Source organism: Muntiacus reevesi, chromosome 11 (assembly GCF_963930625.1).
Source record: "Muntiacus reevesi chromosome 11, mMunRee1.1, whole genome shotgun sequence".
In the NCBI taxonomy this organism is placed as follows: Eukaryota; Metazoa; Chordata; class Mammalia; order Artiodactyla; family Cervidae; genus Muntiacus; species Muntiacus reevesi.
The window spans coordinates 29767888-29784904 of NC_089259.1; the positions used below are offsets into that span (position 1 = coordinate 29767888).

At 44.2% G+C, this 17017-nt stretch overlaps 1 protein-coding gene across 2 annotated transcripts in view; it reads left to right on the forward strand.

Moving 5' to 3' along the window:
- Window positions 1-17017, forward strand: part of FLT1 (fms related receptor tyrosine kinase 1) — a 198930-nt gene that overhangs the window by 31920 nt on the left and 149993 nt on the right. For both annotated transcript variants that reach the window (XM_065901623.1, XM_065901622.1), the window contains 2 exons: window positions 84-180; window positions 794-1023. In XM_065901623.1, the coding sequence (XP_065757695.1) occupies window positions 84-180; window positions 794-1023 (327 nt within the window). The remainder of the gene's footprint in view (window positions 1-83; window positions 181-793; window positions 1024-17017) is intronic.

Genomic DNA, 17017 nt, shown 5'->3' on the forward strand with positions numbered 1-17017 from the left:
AGTTCACATGCCGTAACTAAGACCTAGAGTAGTCAAGTGTTTTTTTGAAAAATAAATAATACATTTCAACTTTTATTTTCCAGGATCTAGTTCAGGTTCAAAATCAAAAGGTCCTAAACTGAATTTAAATGGCACCCAGCATGTGATACAAGCTGGCCAGACGCTGTATCTCAAATGCAGGTGAGTGACTGTGTTGGTTTGGGGACGATCTGCTTGTCCTTCCTAAGGCAAAACCCTTCCCCAGGGGAGTAGAAATGTGGCCTCCCAGAGCAGACAGGTAGGCGATCATGGTCTCTTGCCATCTGCTGAGTGCAAACCACATGCATCCAGCCTCCCATGGAGGGTGATTCATTCATCTACGGGAGAGAATTACTCACTCACAAGGAATCAGAGGAAGGGATGCCCTGAACATTTTGAGTTGTTTAAAAGTTTTTCTAAATGTGTTACTCTTCTGTAAAGCAGATGACTAAACTTAGACCTCTCTCTCTCTATATATATATAGTTTTTATATAAAAATCAGTTGTCTCCGACTCTTTGCGATCCCATGGACTGTAGCCCACCAGGCTCCTCTGTCCATGGGATTCTCCAGGCAAGAATACGGAGTGGGTTTTCCTTCTCCAGGGGATTTTCCCGGCAGGGATTGAACCCAGGTCTCCTGCATTGCAGGCAGATTCTTTACTGTCTGAGCCGCTAGGGAAGCCCAAGACATCAGGATGGTGCTTCGTAATGAAATGAATGCTTTGGCACTGGCCCCAGCCCTGATGGTGTTTTGTTTTCTCCTCTGTGATTGCAGAGGAGGAGCTGCCCATGCCTGGTCTCTGCCTGCAACTGTGAGCAAGGAAAACCAACGCCAGAAGCTTAGCATCACTAAGTCTGCCTGTGGAAAGAACGGCAAGCGGTTCTGCAGCACGTTGACCTTGTACGCAGCTCAGGCAAACCACACCGGCTTCTACAGCTGCAAGTATCTCTCTACATCTGCTTCCAAGAAGAAAGGAGAATCTACCATCTACATATTTATTAATGGTAAGAGCTTCATTTTCCACATTCTTTTTTCTGTAGCTGTGCAGCGGGTCATCAGTCCACCTGGTCCATGGAAAGGGCACTTTTCTCATGAGTATGAATGAAATGGGCCAGGAAAGAGATTCTACCTAGCTGTCGAAACTTGTGGAGTGCATTTTAATATGTTTCTTGAGTGTCAGTTTCAACCGGAATTTTCATGGACCAGTTGGTCAACTGCATGCTCCCTGATGGGAGCGACTCTTGTCTGTTTTGTTCACCACTATATCTGTGTCTCTTAGAATACTGTCTGGTACATCATGGTATGAATGACAAGATTTTAGTTCTATTCCTTAACTGAGAAGCCCAAACTAGAATACAAGATTTTTTTGTCCTTTCACACAACTGCATTCTCTGATATGCTGAACTTGTAAAATATTGTTCTTTACTAAACTTGTAAGGGTAGTGTTGCTAATCTTGCTTGAAGGTTACAAAATTGATTCCGTTCATGATACAGTATTATTTCACGTTCACAAAATGAGTATTGTAATGATATAAGAGCTGGCACATGTCACTGCAAGGGGCAAAAGACAAAAATGAATCATTTTCTGGTTATGATTTTTGTCATATAGTTTTTTTAAGCTTTCCCCTCCTTGGCGAATGAAGAGATGAAATAATGTTCAGAGGGAAGAAATGTAAAGTCCTCAAAGAACTATAAAGTGACAGGAGAAATGGATCCCTGGAAAGAATCAGGAAGATGACTTGTCCCTTTGTTCTTCCTTGTTTCGTTCCAGCCAGTTTCCAAAACTTGCACAAGACTCTAGCCTTAGAGCGAGAGCTCTAAGAATGCATAAATCAAAATTAGCAGGCACTTGAAGACACAAACTTGGGTTTAAAAAGGAAACAACCAGTTGTCAGTGTCAATAGCATTGTGGATCTCCCTCCCAGTGAGTTAAAGAACTGCATCTTTGCAGTGAAGGCAGCACCTACATAGACTTAGTTGGCGGGAATCTTTTTTTTTTTAAATAAGGCAACTAGACAGTGTTTTACTGGAGCCTAGTATGTAATTTTCCAGATGCAGGGTTAGTCTTACAGCAGAACAGTAAGTAGTATGATATTAGGAGTAGTATCTTAGCTCTTATCACCTTGCTTTTTTTTTTAAAGGATGATATCTTTACAATGTTGCGTTAGTTTCTGCTATACAACAGAAGTGAATCAGCTGTGTGTATACTTACAGCCCCCTTTGACTGAGCCGCTCTTCTGTTCCTGCTCTGCCAAACCCGTTTGCACATTTTGCACTTTTCTGGGTGGGTGGAGAACTGGAGGAGACGCCAGCTTCCTAGCTAATCCCCACCACAGGAATGCAACCAGCCCACTTAAAAATAAGAGGAGGAAGGGGGCCAGGGAGCTCTGCTTGGGGAAGGCAGAACAACCTTCCCCAAGATGGAAGAGAGGATGGTGGGCAGGACAAGAGGGCAGGGTTAGGAGAAGACCAGAAAGTGTGCCAACGGCAATGGACCATGTCACCTGCTCAGCCATCTGATCGCTTTTCCTAGCTCCACATAGCAGGTTCTGCCACTTGCAGAGGAAAACACTTCTGTTCCTGTCTTTCTAGCGGAAGTGGAGGCAAAATTCATTCTTTCTAAAAGTCTCATGAAACTTTCTTCTGTGGTTTTATTGGATCCACAGTAGAAATGTTTCCCTGGAAGGAATAAGGAAGATGACTTGTCACTTTGCTCTTGCTCATAAAACATGACTTGTAAATCAAGCACTTAAAATGAGTAAAAGAAGACCATCTCTGTTTTTTTTCCCCCTAAGAAATAACACTCAGTTATTACCCAGCTCCTACATTACTTAGTAGATCTCATGATTTATGGAGCCAGTAGGTAGGGGTACAGAAACTCTCAGCTTCGCTCCCCTTTGAAAATAGAAGAGACACTTAGTTATTTAGAACTATCTCCACTTCCACTGTACAACAGAGCAGATCTGGCAAATAACCATCATTGTGAGTGTCAAATTAGTTGTCAGTCTGGGCCCTGTGAGGGCAAAGTCCATGTCTGCCTTCATTACTTTTATCTGCAAACTGCCTCCCAGGTACAGTGCCTGGTTCGTAGCAAGAGCTCAGTAATATTTGTCAAATGAATACACATAGCAATTAACAGGGCTGTGTGCAATACTCTGTTGAAATTGACACTGAGGATGAATTCTAGGCCGAGTAGGAAAGAGCACCATCACTAATTATTGCTGTCTGGTGTGAGGCTGGAGGTGTGAGTACTGGCTGAGGTGTCGTGTGTGTATTATGTCTGCTTTCTGGTAGAAGTCCACAAATATTAGCATTAAGTTACCAGTCCCAGGATCTCAAAGCTCCCACACAGTTTGGTTGGACAGAAGGAAATTCTCTATCCCAAAAACCATATTCTTGGAGAGGGAAGGGCTGCAAAATGTACTGTTTGTGTTTCACAGGATATTACTCTGGAATATCATGAGTATTTTGTGTATTCATTGGGAAAATCTTGGAGTCATTATTTTTAAATAGCACTAGTAAGAAAAATTACATTTGAGTCAATATTAGTAACCATAGGAGAGCCTCTGAATCTTCTTTGTTTGTTAATCAATTTGATGAACAGATATTTAGGAATCACTTATTGGGTATCTGTAACTATACCGCTCTGAATAATAACGTGGATTTTGTTGTCTGTTTCCTGGTAGAACAATTTTGGTCTCACGATCACACTTTACTAAAATCCAAGTTAGTGAAGTGAGTGAAAATCACTCAGTTGTAGCCAACTGTTTGTGATCCCATGGACTATACAGTCCGTGAAATTCTCTAGGCCAGAATACTGGAGTATGTAGCCTATCCCTTCTCCAGTGGATCTTCTTGACCCAGGGATCAAACCTGGGTCTCCCTCATTGCAGCCGGATTCTTTACCAACTGAGCTATCAGGGAAGCACAAACCCAAGTTAGCTGTGATGTAATTCATTAAGCAGTCATAACTTTTCCAAGTAGCCTAACATTTTATGCATTTCCTACTTGCATTCTCTTACTAATTTTATTTCTGAGAAAATTTGGCCTTAGGCTTCCATTTTTATTGATATTTACAACATTACAGGTTTAATTTTGTTCAGGGGCACAAAACTTGTCTCTAGAGACTCAGGATTGTCCCTGGGACTAGTAACTCAACTGGTTTCTAACACATAACTGTGATTACTTACTAGATATCAACCGGTTATAACTTATTTATTATTGAATATTTACTCTAGAACATGTGATTGGATGATTTCTGTCCCCTGTAAGAATGTGCAGATGTGTTGGCATTTTGCTTTGGTTTTCTATAATGATGAGAAACACTATTAGACATATCTTTTGAAAAGGTATAGATTTGGGGTCTAGTAGAGTTCTGAGAAGGAAATGGCAACCCACTCCAGTATTCTTGCCTGGAGAATCCCAGGGACAGAGGAGCCTGGCGGGCTGCCATCTATGGGGTCGCACAGAGTCGGATACGACTAAAGCGACTTAGCAGCAGCAGCAGCAGAGTTCTGAGAGGAAGAATCAGGACTGCATAGCTTTGTCTACATAATGTCAAGTGCCATATATGGATTACAAGCAAAACTATTAGATGCTTCCCACCTGAGCACAGATTTGGCTATAACATCTGATATTGTATGTGCAATGTGAGGAAAATCAATATCACCACTTTAATATTACAGCTTGTATAAATCCATCATACCTCTGACATAATGCATTAAAATCAATTTAATTACTTGAGTAATTTTAGTTAGCTAATTTACTTAATTACTGATAAATTTAAATTCCCCTTAATAGAATATCTTCTTACATTTGTGGTTTCACTTTATTTCAACAAATGGTTTTGTTTCCATTATGCTGTCTAATTCTTACAATAATCCTATGAAGCTTTCTTCTCTTCATTTTAGTATACAAGCAAAGGGCCTAAAATCCACTTCACATGAGGTTCCAAGGGGAGTGATGGAAAAGAGTTAGCAGAGTAAGGAGGTCAGATTCTCAGTGGCAGGAGGAGATCAGAGAGGGCAAGATAAGACAGGAGCAGGAGGCAGGGGCTGGGACCAAGGTCACTGCCATCATACTGTGGGAAAGGAGAGAAGCTGATGGACTGGGGGGATTCAGTCCACCTTGGTGAGATGGTGACCCTTGAAATCTGTAGAGGCCCTGGGGCAAGTGGCCCTGGTCCCACAATGAAGGAGAGCTTATTCTCACTGCCTTACATTGATGCTAAGACAGTTGACATCCTCTCCTGTTACACCCTTGGCTTGATCCTGCCAGATGACTGTTGAATGAGAGTAGCTGAAAAATGCTATATATGTTTTCTCAAAAAATTGCTTTTGAGAAAATGAATGGAACTTCCCAGCAATTATAGCTACAAAAATCTGGGTCATAAAGAAAATTCTAAAACACTCCTCACTGTTTTGCTAATTAAAAAAAAAAAGATGTTAGCTGAATGATCATGGCAGGGTTGGGCTTCCCAAGTGGCTCATGGTTTAAAAAAAAAAATCTGCCTGCCAGTGCAGGAGACACAGGTTCGATCCCTGGGTTGGGAAGATCCCCTGGAGAAGGAAATGGCAACCCACTCAAGTATTCTTGCCTGGATAATTCTATGGACAGAGAAGCCTGGTGGGCTACAGTCCGTGGGGTCACAGAGTCAGATATGACTGAGCATGCACATGTATGTGCACGCACACACACACACACACACATACACACACACACACACATACATATGCTAGGACTACTTGCACACTCATGCACGTGCGCGCACACACACACACACACACATACACCAGGGCTACTTAGGTGGTTGGTGGTCATCCCTCTGGCAGAGAAAAATGAACATATTTGCATTTCTTTTCTAACTCTGGTACACAAGAAATTGGGTCCAGATGAGCCTTTTCTAAGTTCGAAGATTTCATTGCAATTAGTATTGTAATATACGAGTTGTGACTGTAAATAAGGAAACTGACCAGAAGAGATTTTAATGGCATCTCTAAAGTATTTAATACTTGGTCAGTGTCTCCAATTTGGTTAGAAGACCTTGAACTTTTGAGTTCCCCATGCTTTGAAATCAACCTGAACCCCTCCCCTCTCCAGGGCCAAGATTGTCAGGGCTCTTGAAGTATATCATCTTCTCTCGAAGAATTATAGTTGAAAAGGCAAAGAGGAACGGGGACCTGTGTGTTGTGGTTGAGTGGATATCTTCTCATTCTTCCCTGTAAAAGAAACCCACCTCTTTTCTTCTGCTTCTCTCTACTTGATTGTTTTTCTCTCTGTGTCTATTAAAGCAAATGGTTTGGAGCGTTTTCACAACAGATTTTCCTGTCTTTGGTTCTTCTTTGTGTATCAAATGAATGAGATTTACCTAGCAGTTTCATTTCAGGTGGAAAAATAATCAGACGCACTGGGTATATAACTGAAAAGTGGTAGAAACTCCAATATCCCAAGGATCCAGAGGGAGAATGATCACTGTGCCTTCACGTAAATGTATTTAGTGGGAAAAAGCTCTGCATGGCTATGGACCCTCAAACAAATACGAATATTCAACACTAAAGGTACAGACATTCTAAGACAGATTCAACATAATCGCTTATACAGCACTTCCGGTTTCCCTCAAGAGCTTTTGCATAACTCTGAGATAAATCACATTGGTGTTATTTCTTCCATTATATGTATGAGAAAACAGCTGCTGTGATCCGCTCAAGATGGAGCGAATGAAATGACTAGCCAGGAAGAGGATCTAGGTCAGACCCCCAAGGTAAAGGCTGTTTCCACTACACTGGGAGATTCAGTTACTGGCTTCAAACTGTAGACCAGCGGTTGTTTTTGTCTTTGGGAATAGAGATTATGCAGTTACTATGTTCTATTAAATTTCAAACTCAGTGTTTTTCTCTTGAGGAATGATAGGTTATACTGGTTTCAGACTGTTTTTCTGAGTGATCGGCCTTAGAGAACCAAACCCCAGTCCCAGAGAGCTTTGGGGTGTTACCTGATGGAGTCAGAACTTGTCGTCACTGTCCACATACACAGTCTGTCACCACTGCATTCCAGCTCACACCACAAGGTGAAGAGACATTTCTGTTTACTAAGATGAGCAGGGCTCTTAAAAACCCCAACTGTTCATGGGCTGTGGAATCAAATTAGTGGGTTGTGGGATTTCCCTGGCAGTCCAGTGGTTAAGCCTCCACATTTCCACTGCAGGGAGCATGGGTTCATTCCGTGGTCAGGGAACTAAGATCCTGCATGCTGTGCAACATGGCAAAAAAAAAAAAAAAAATCCAACTAATAAAAATAATTGGGAAAAAAAATTAGTGAGTTGCTATTAGCATTTAAAAAAATAAAGCAGAGTAAATGGAAACTAACTTTATTGCAAAATGCAAGGGTAACTATTGTGTAGTGAAACTTTTAAAAACAGAACTTGTTTCCCAAACACACGCACAGATATACACGATACCCACATAAATGTAAAATACGTGTGAGTGTGTGCGTGTTTTTGGGTCTGATGTGGAAAGTGCTTATTATTGTGGAGCTCGGCACAATAAGTTTAAAAGTTTCAGCCTGATTAAGTAAGGTAAACTTATTAAAATGTTAACAGGTGTGGCAGGGTCCTCTCTACGCTTTGTATTTGAGAAAACAACCCCCGTTTTGAGCTCCCTGGCGGTTTTGGCTCATCACTCCTGAGCCAGAGAACGTGGTGGTGAAGATAACCCCTCTCCTCTAGTTGACGTGGCTCCCGCCCTGGGGGATGCCTGTGTGCAACACACACTCATCACGTTTCTGAGACAGCGGGTGTGACCCAGGAGGTGCGGTCAGCAGGTGGCGTGCGTCTTTGGACGTGGATCGCACACCCGCTGCCTGTGGGGCCCTGCTGCTCGTTCTCCGGGAGGCGCGAGCCAAGTTCTGGCATCTTAGGGTTGGAGGCCCCTGGTCCCTCTCTAGGACTATGACTTCTATAGGTTAGTGAGGCTTTTAAAATGCACAGGTTTAACTTTGTGAGATAATAGCTGTTGTCCAAAAAGGAGACTTTCCAGGGATTGAAGAGGATGCCTCCAAGAGTCCTGACTGAGCCTCCCACCCCCACCCCCCAGGAGGACTTACTGAGGTTCTGTGGATCGTTCTGCTCCGACACCGTCTCCCCTGGACTCCTGCCTGCTCTGGTGCACCTCGAAGCACGCACAGGGTGCTGGGGTGACCCTGCTTAGCCGGATGACGGCTGAGCACTGGGAGTTTGTTGCCCCGCTGGATATAGTGCATGGCAATTCCAGTCAGTGTGACCATGAAATAAGCGGGAAAAAAAACAAGCAGGGACATGGAGTAAAAGAGTAGCAATCTGCAGACTTACTCAGAGTCTGCTTCCACTTTCTTTTGCAGATTTACTCAGAGTCCACTTCCACTTTTCTCCAGATTTACTCCACTTCCACTTTTTCCTGGCTGGTGATGACATTTCTAAACCGGGGATGCACCAAGGGTGTCAGCCCCCCCAGCCCACACCGAAAGGTCCCTCTCATTGCTTAAAACACTTGACATTTTGTAGCAAGAGAAAAAAAAAAAAACTTAAATCAACTTACAAAAAAAAAAAGACCACTTAACCACAAGTCAACTGAGTTCTTTAGGTCTGGATTGCTTTACCAAATTTATGACATTATCTGTTATTGCCTGGTTACTGTCCAGGGTCTTGTCTGGTTTTCACAGTCAGTTTTCAGCAAGTACACATCACCCCTCCTGCCGCCTACCCAAAGAGCTGCTTGCCTCACCCCCCTTACTCACTCCATGTCCATCCTCACTCAATACATGACTTCTTCCATTTACTTTCCAAAACCTCTGTCTTTTTCTAGCATGAATGCTCCCGTAAGAAGGGGTTCCCGAAGTTTCCGTTTCAGGGACTAAGACTGATGGTGCTTGAGCCTACAGGTATTGAGAAGAAAGTGTGCCAGACACCTGTGCCCCAGGAAGCAGCCAGTGCAAATAGGTCAGGTGATGGCTCGTGTTTGCCATCCTTCTCACATCATTGCCTGATGTATTTGCCCAAGAGACGGAGCAACATGTTGGGGTGAACAGAGTTTGGACTCAGCCTCTGGATTACTCGTCTGGAAACTTCAGTGGGTTTCCTGAAACGGCAACAGCCTGAGGCTGACCTGCATTAGCAGAATTCTACTCTGAACCATCCTCTGTAAAGAATTCCTAGAGGGAACTTACCTGGCACTCCAGGGGTTAGGACTTCTCCTTCCAATGCAGGGCATGCAGGTTCGACCCTGGCTGGGGAGCTAAGATCCCATATGCCTCATAGCTAAAAAAAAAAAAAACAAAACCTAAAAAACAGAAGCAATACTGTAACAAATTTAATAAAAAGTCCACATCAAAACAAAAATCTTAAAAAAAAATTCCTAGGTATTTCCTGGCTTGCCTTTGCATATAGCTTCACCAAAAATCTAGAACAAGGTCAGGTTTTCCTGGATTTTTTTTTTTTTTTTTCATTTTGATGAAGTGGTGAAAAAGAAGAAACAGACTGGGCTAGGATTTTAAGTACACTCTGATGACATTGCTGGTTGGAGGTTTCCCTGGGGACCAGACCCCTCCCTATACAACCTGGCGCTGTGCTCCCTGTAAGGCTGAGGCTTGAAGGAGATTATCTGTTCAATCCATCACGGGGGACAGCTGATTAGGACCACATGGCAAGAGTTTCGAGTAACTTAACTCTTATCCACTCTCCTTCCAGCTATGTGAAAAGTTGATGGAAGACATTCTTGATCTCATTAAGCCCTGCCATTTCACTTTTCCCTTCTAGAGACACTTTTGTTATTAGATGCCAAGGGGCTTTGACTCTGGGAAGCGTTGACAAATGGTTGGGACAGAAGCCACATGTGGATTTGTGGAAAGTCAGGGGTGCCGCATCTTCTTTCCGGAGCCCTTGCCCTGAGCCCTGGGTTCCCCCAGCACGTTCCTGGGAGTTTCGTCTTTAGCTCTTGGTGCGTGTGTGCCCGGTCGCTCAGTCAGGTCTGACTTTCTGCAACCCTGTGAACTGCAGCCCGCCAGGCTCCTCTTTCCACGGGATTCTCCAGGCAAGGATACAGGAGTGGGTGGCCATTCCCTTCTCCAGGGGATCTTCCTGACCTGGCTCACCTGCATTGGCAGGCGGACTCTTTATGCTGAGCCACCAGGGAAGGCCTAGCTTTTGGTGGCACCTGTCAATGAAAAGTTCAGGTCCTTCCTTCAGAGAAAGAGCATTTCCTGACACTTGTGAGGCTCCACACCAGAAAAATGGGGCATGCCAGGTCTTAGGAACCGCGTATCTAAGCTTTGCTTGCAATAAGAGCGTTACGTTTCACCAGGCATTGAGTACAACTACATAAATGCTTAAAAGTAATCAGAATGAGCATTCTCTTGACTGAGCCACTTGGACAAGACTTGGAAAAATTAGTGATTGAGGTGCGATTATGAAATCTCAATGGCAGTGAAGTCCAAATAAAAATCCCGTAAAATTGACCATATCCTCTCATGTTTCCCCTACAAACAAGAAGGGTGGAAAACAGTCCATCAAAACTTTATGGTTTTTAAGGATCTGAAAAATGTCCTTCATGTAATTTCTTTAAGAAAAGTGAGCAAGGGACTTTTTCCAAGAGAAATCCCCTGAAGCTGAAAAGGCGTTAAGTTTCTGAGATTTCATAACTTTCTTTAACAATGGCAATGAAATGCCACCCCGCCTGGAGACAAGGAGATTCCCTGTTATGATCTTGGTGGTCCTTGCAGTTCAGACACTCCTCAGTTTTCCTTTACTGTTTGAAATATCCATTGTTTTGTCATCCGAGGCATTTTTGCTGGGTTGTGTTGGCAGTCGTCGTGACTGACTGTGCTATTATTAATGCAATCAATGCACCGCCCTTCCTTCCTTCATCAAATACCAATTAACATACTATATTCATTTTAAAAATCTTATTTTATATTGGAGCATAGTTGATTTACAACGTTGTGCATTTCAGGTGTGTAGATAAGGGATTCATTTATACATATTCATATATTTTTTCTTTAAAACTTTTTTCTGATGTACAGTTGATTTACAATGTTGTGCCAACCTCTCCTGTCCAGCAGAGTGACTCAGTTATACACATACCTACATTATTTTTTTTTTAATATTCTTTTCTGTTATGGTTTATTCCAGGAGACTGGATATAGTTCCTGTGCTATGCAGGAGGACTTTGTTGTTCATCCATTCTAAATGTAATAGTTTGCATCTGCCAACCCCAAACTTCCAGTCCATCCTCTCCCTTCCCCTCTCACCCTTGGCAACCACCAGTCTGCTCTCTATGTCTGTGAGTCTCTTTCTGTTTAATAGACAGGTTCGTGGCATGTGTTACATTTTGCATATAAGTGCAATCATATGGTATTTGTCTTTCTCGTTCTGACTTACTTCACTTAGTGTGACACTCTCTCATTGCATCCATGTTGCTGCAAATGGCATTATTTTATTCTTTTTTATAGATGAGTAGTAAGTCCATTGTATATACGTGCCACATCTTCTTTATTCAGTCATCTGTTGATGGACATTTAGGTTGCTTCCATGTCTTGGCTATTGTGAATAGTGCTATGAACATGGAGGTGCATGTACCTTTTTGAATGAGAGTTTTGTACAGGTACACGCCCAGGAGTAGGATTGAGGCGTGTGTGTGCTCAGTCACCTAGGTGTGTCTGACTCTTTGAGACCCCAAGGATTGCTGTTATCACTTGGTAATTCTGTTTTTAGTTTTCTGAGGAACTATCTATTTTTTTTCAAATTCTTTTCCCTTTTAGATTATGACAGAATATTTAGTAGAGTTCCTTGTGCTATACAGTTGATTCTTCTTGATTATCTATTTTATATAGAGTGAAAGTGAAAAAAAGTGAAAGTGAATGTCGCTCAGTCATGTCTGCCTCTTTGCGACCCCATGGACTATACATATACAGTCCATGGAATTCTCCAAGCCAGGATACTGGAGTGGGTAGTTGTTCCCTTCTCCAGGGGATCTTCCCAACCCAGGGATCAAACCCAGGTCTCCTGCATTGCAGGCAGATTCTTTACCAACTGAGCTATCAGGGAAGCCCTGATATAGAGTATCTTATATATATGAGGCTTCCCAGGTAGCACTAGAGGTAAAGAAAGTGAAAGTGTTAGCCACTCCGTTGTGTCCAACTCTTTGCGACACCATGATCTGTAACCCACCAGGCTACTCTGTCCATGGGGTTTCTCCAGGCAAGAATACTGGAGTCAGCTGCCATGCCGTCCTCCAGGGGATCTTCCTGACCCCGGGGATTGAACCTGGGTCTCCTGCATTGCAGGAAGATTCTTTACCACCGGAGCCACCAGGTAAAGAACCCCTCTGCCAGAGCAGGAGATGCAAGAGACCCAGGTTCGATCCCTGGGAAGGGAAGATGCCCTGGAGTAAGTGTACATCTAAATTGTATTTGAAACAACATGATCCAGGGTTTGGATTCAGTCCCCACTCTGATATGTGCAAAGTTTTTGTGCAGATTCCTTAATAAGAATAATGGTTCATACTTAGGTCTCACTGTGTTTTGGATGCCACTCTAGGCGCCTGTATTGGTTAAGGATTTCATTCTCATAACTTCCTAATCCTAGGAAGTGGCACTATCATTTTCACCTTCTTTTCACAGGAAGGTTAAGTAACTGCCCATATAACTGGTCTGCAGTGGAGAAGGCAGCACCTTAGTCCCTTCTCCCATCAGGAGTGCATACACACAAAATGCTTAGTTTTAGTGTCTGGTGTGTAGTACACACTGCTCATGTGTTTGCCGTTAACTGCTGCTGCTGTTACCGTCTTCCCAGCCTTGGCTTCCTTTTCTGTAAAATGGGAAGAGTTAGCACTTTGTGTGGCTGTGGGGAGATTCAGCGGGAGGCCGCACACAAACTCTGTGCCTACACTTAGGAGGACTGTGCTGCACTTCGTTGGCCTGTTGTGTCCAACTCCTTGCGACCCCATGGACTGCAGCCCGCCAGGCTCCTCTGTCCATGGGGATTCTCCAGGCAAGAATACTGGAATGGGTTGCCATGCCCTCCTCCAGGGGATCTTCCCAACCCAGGGCTTGGACCCAGGTCTCCCGCATTGCCAGTGGATTCTTTACCGTCTGAGCCATAATCAGTCATGATTGCTGTGGTGAAAGGCACTGAGCTGGGCAGAACAGAAACTACAAAGATAATCCCCTCAGTTTTCAAGGGCAGCAATTAGTGATGCAAATAAAACAGGTTACAACCAACCCTATAGCAAAGCCCTGTGGGAAGAGAGCAATAAGAGGGGCGTGGATGAGCGATGCTCCACCAGAGGCAGCACCAGTGTGCTTGCACTCATCTTTCAGGTCTCCAGTTAAGCATCACCCATCCTGGGAAGCTCCCCAGACTCCCCCAAGCTAGGTTTGCCCTCCCCTCACATAGGACTCATCTCACCAGCTCTGTGAGGACCAGGAGTGACTGTCTTGCTCACTCTAATGACTCCAGCCCGGGTGTGCCAGGGAGGAGGTGCTCAGAGATGTTTGCTAAGTGAAGGAAACATGGAGTTTTAAAATTTATATTGGTCTCACTGGTCCTCCTGGGCATTGATGAGGAAATACAGGGCAACAGAACAAAAGAGCCACATTGAGGGCAAAAACACACACATCACGTGACAGAATCACCATCCCAAAAATATCCAACTGACCAGAACTGTGACCTGGGATTAACCAAATGAGATCTGACAGGAATAAGTGTAAAGGACTGTATTTGGCTGGTAAAGCCAGCTGGCTGCCCTAGGACTATGGGGAAGGAAGTAGCTGAGACGGCATGTGTGAGAAAGACTTCAGGCTTTTAGTGAACTCCATGTTTAGCCAAGAACCCAACCTTGAACACCATTAACAGGTGGATGGGGTTTGGGATGAAGATGGTGCCAGGTCTTGATGTTCAGTCACTCAGTCGTATCCAACTCTTTGCGACCTCATGGACAGCAGCACGCCAGGCTCCCCTGTCCTTCGCCATCTCCGGAATTTGCCCAAACTCATGCCCGTTGAGTTGGTGATGCCATCCAGTCATCTCATCCTCTGTTGCCTGCTTCTCCTTCTGCCTTCAGTCTTTCCCAGCATCATGGACTCTTCTGGCTCTTTGCATCAGGTGGCCAAAGTATTGGAGCTTCAGCATCAGTCCTTCCAATGAATATTCAGGGTTGATTTCCTTTAGGATTCTCTGGTTTGGTCTCCTTGCTGTCCAAGGGACTGTCAAGAGTCTTCTCCAACACCACAATTCAAAAGCATCAGTTCTTTGGCACTCAGCCTTTTTTACGGTCCAACTCTCACCTGACTACTGGAAAAACCATGGTGGTGGTGATTTAGCCACTGAGTCGTGTCCGACTCCTGCAACCCCACAGACTGTAGCCTGCCAGGCTCCTCTGTCCATGGGATTCTCCAGGAAGAACACTGGAGTGGGCTGCCATTTCCTTCTCCAGGGTACTTCCCAACCCAGGGATTGAACCCAGGTCTCCTGCATTGCAGGCAGATTCTTTATTAACTGAGCCAGAAGGGAAGTCCATGGCAATATTTATGGCATAGTTATACTTAAAAATTTTTTTATACTTATTTAATGTTTATCTAAAATTCAAATTTGATGAAATATCATGTTTTTATGGGCTTCCAAGGTGGCGCTAGTGGTAAAGAACCTGTATGGATGTACTGGAAAAACCATAACTTTGACTATACAAACCTTTATTGGCAAAGTGATCTCTCTGCTTTTTAATACCTTCTCTAGGTTTGTCAAACATTTGCCAGATCTTACCATTTAATTTACATTTCAAGAGGAACAGGAATTACAAGTTAATCCTATTATCCCGCCCCCATACTTCATTTTCCTCATCTGTCAAATGGGTACCTGCCCCACTGGGTTAAGAGCATCAAGTAATCTGACAGTTTTGTTATTGTTCACTGGCAAGGAACAACAAAAGGGACAGAAATGTTTTGAAAAGTAAAGAACTAGGTGGAAAAATATCTCCTTTAAAGTTTTTCTCTAAAAAAAAAAAAAAGTTTTTCTCTGAGGCAAAGAGATCAAACTTCATCTTTATAACCCCTGATGGTACAGCTACTATTTAAGAATGAAAGAAGTCAAGACAGGCAGATTTCATCTTGATGTAAGCAAACACTCTGTAACATCTAAAGCTCTCTGGCAGTGGAACGACCTGTCTTGGGAGGTGGTGAGTTCCCTGTGTGTCCAGGGATTCAAACACAGCACAGGTACTCACTTGATGGGACTGGACAAGATGACGCCTCAGCGCCTTCCTACTGTTGACACTTGAGTAAGACCGAGTGTGCCTCTCTATCCTTTATCGATATCTGGCTGAGGTTCATTACCATAAATCATATTTCATCCTTGAAATCCAGTGGGATAAATTCCATTGTCAGTCTCCTTGGACAGGAAAGTTGGAGAAATTTAATACTGTGTTCAAGGTCACATACTGCATGTAAGTCCCAAGTCAAACTTGGGACCCAGATCGATAGACTCAAGGCCCTGCTCTTGCCAATATGTTCTTGCTGGGCTTCCCCTCAACCCCCTTGGAGGTTTGTGTGCAGGACAGAAGGGAGTGGGGTAGGGGCTTGGGGGGCAGTGCCGGGTTGCAGACCAGGAAGTGTTCCGGCCAAATGCCGCTGATATGCGTTTTGACTGGCAGGCACAGTGCTTTTGGCTGCCAATGTTTAATAATTGGAGAAGTTCACATAAAAATCTGATTTCCTACTTATCTTGGAAAACTGAAACTCTAGCTGTGCTGGCCCGTATTCCCACTTGGCAATGCTGGCTGCAGCGACCAAGGACTGCCCCCTCCAGACCTGGCCCCATGCTCTCAGCTGCTACCGCCCCTGTGGCCTTGCATCCGGCTCCCTCCTCCTAGCACCCCCCTAGGAGATGTCAGGGTGCTACTCCCTGCGTGAACATTTCACATGCATGCACAACACATCACAAGTTTTGGGACAGGAAAATGCCTGTCATGTTTTCTAGAGGGAACTTAGCCTCAGAGAGTCACAGGCTGGCTGTGCCCGACCTAAACAGGACCCTAGCCTCCAACGCCAACAGTGCAAAACCCTGGAGGGGATGTTCTCCTGAGAGGGTAGCTGCCCTCAGGGAGAACCCGTGTCCCAGGGACCAAACACCCCTTGCACTGAAGGATGACTGTCCCCTGGAAGGACATTCATCTCTAGGCTCCATAAGATAGAGCTTTATCTGGTTGGACAGCTCTTGGCCCTGAGGTGGTAATGACAGAGATCCCAAAACATCCCCAGCATGTTATAGCAGAGAGAGCTAAGCAGGGGGTCCAGTGACTCGAACTTGATGTTCACAGTAGGAATTTCTTAACAGTCTGGCCTTACATATTTCTGATCTCCTGCCAGAAGACCCCACGTCCCTGGGCCATCTTACCTTCCCTCCACCCTTCCTTCCTTCCGTCCCATCTGTGGGGTATTTGAAGACGTAATTGTCACTCCTAAGTCATTCTGAGGGTCAGGGCTAGATTTTGGTTGATGCAGAGAGGATGGTCTAGGACCAGGACACCTGGATTCAGGTCTGGCTCAGCCACTCGTGCTATCCTTGTGCCTGCAGGAAGGTCTTTTCTCGTCTCTGGGACTCAGCTTCTGCTTCTGTAATGTGAGAGGCTGTGTTAGGGTATCACACAAGTTCCCTAACAGTTTTATAATCTTCCGATTCAGAGGCAGAGCTGGGAATAATAGGGTTTGGGACATGGCCCCAAATCTTGGCAGTAGAAGAAAGAATCGTAGTTGCCCATCAGAGCTGCTTGCTTCCTTCTTCCGTTTCTCCTTTATTCCTGTTTCATTTCTTTCCTTCCTTCCATCTTTCCTTTCATCATCCATCTGTCATCCCTCTATATGTCCGTCCTTCCTTCTTCCCCCTCTCTTCCTTCTTACCCTCCTTCCTTGCTTTCTCTTTTACTTTCTTTTCCTCTGAGATGTTTTAATTGATCAAGATGAAGATCTGACTTCGTG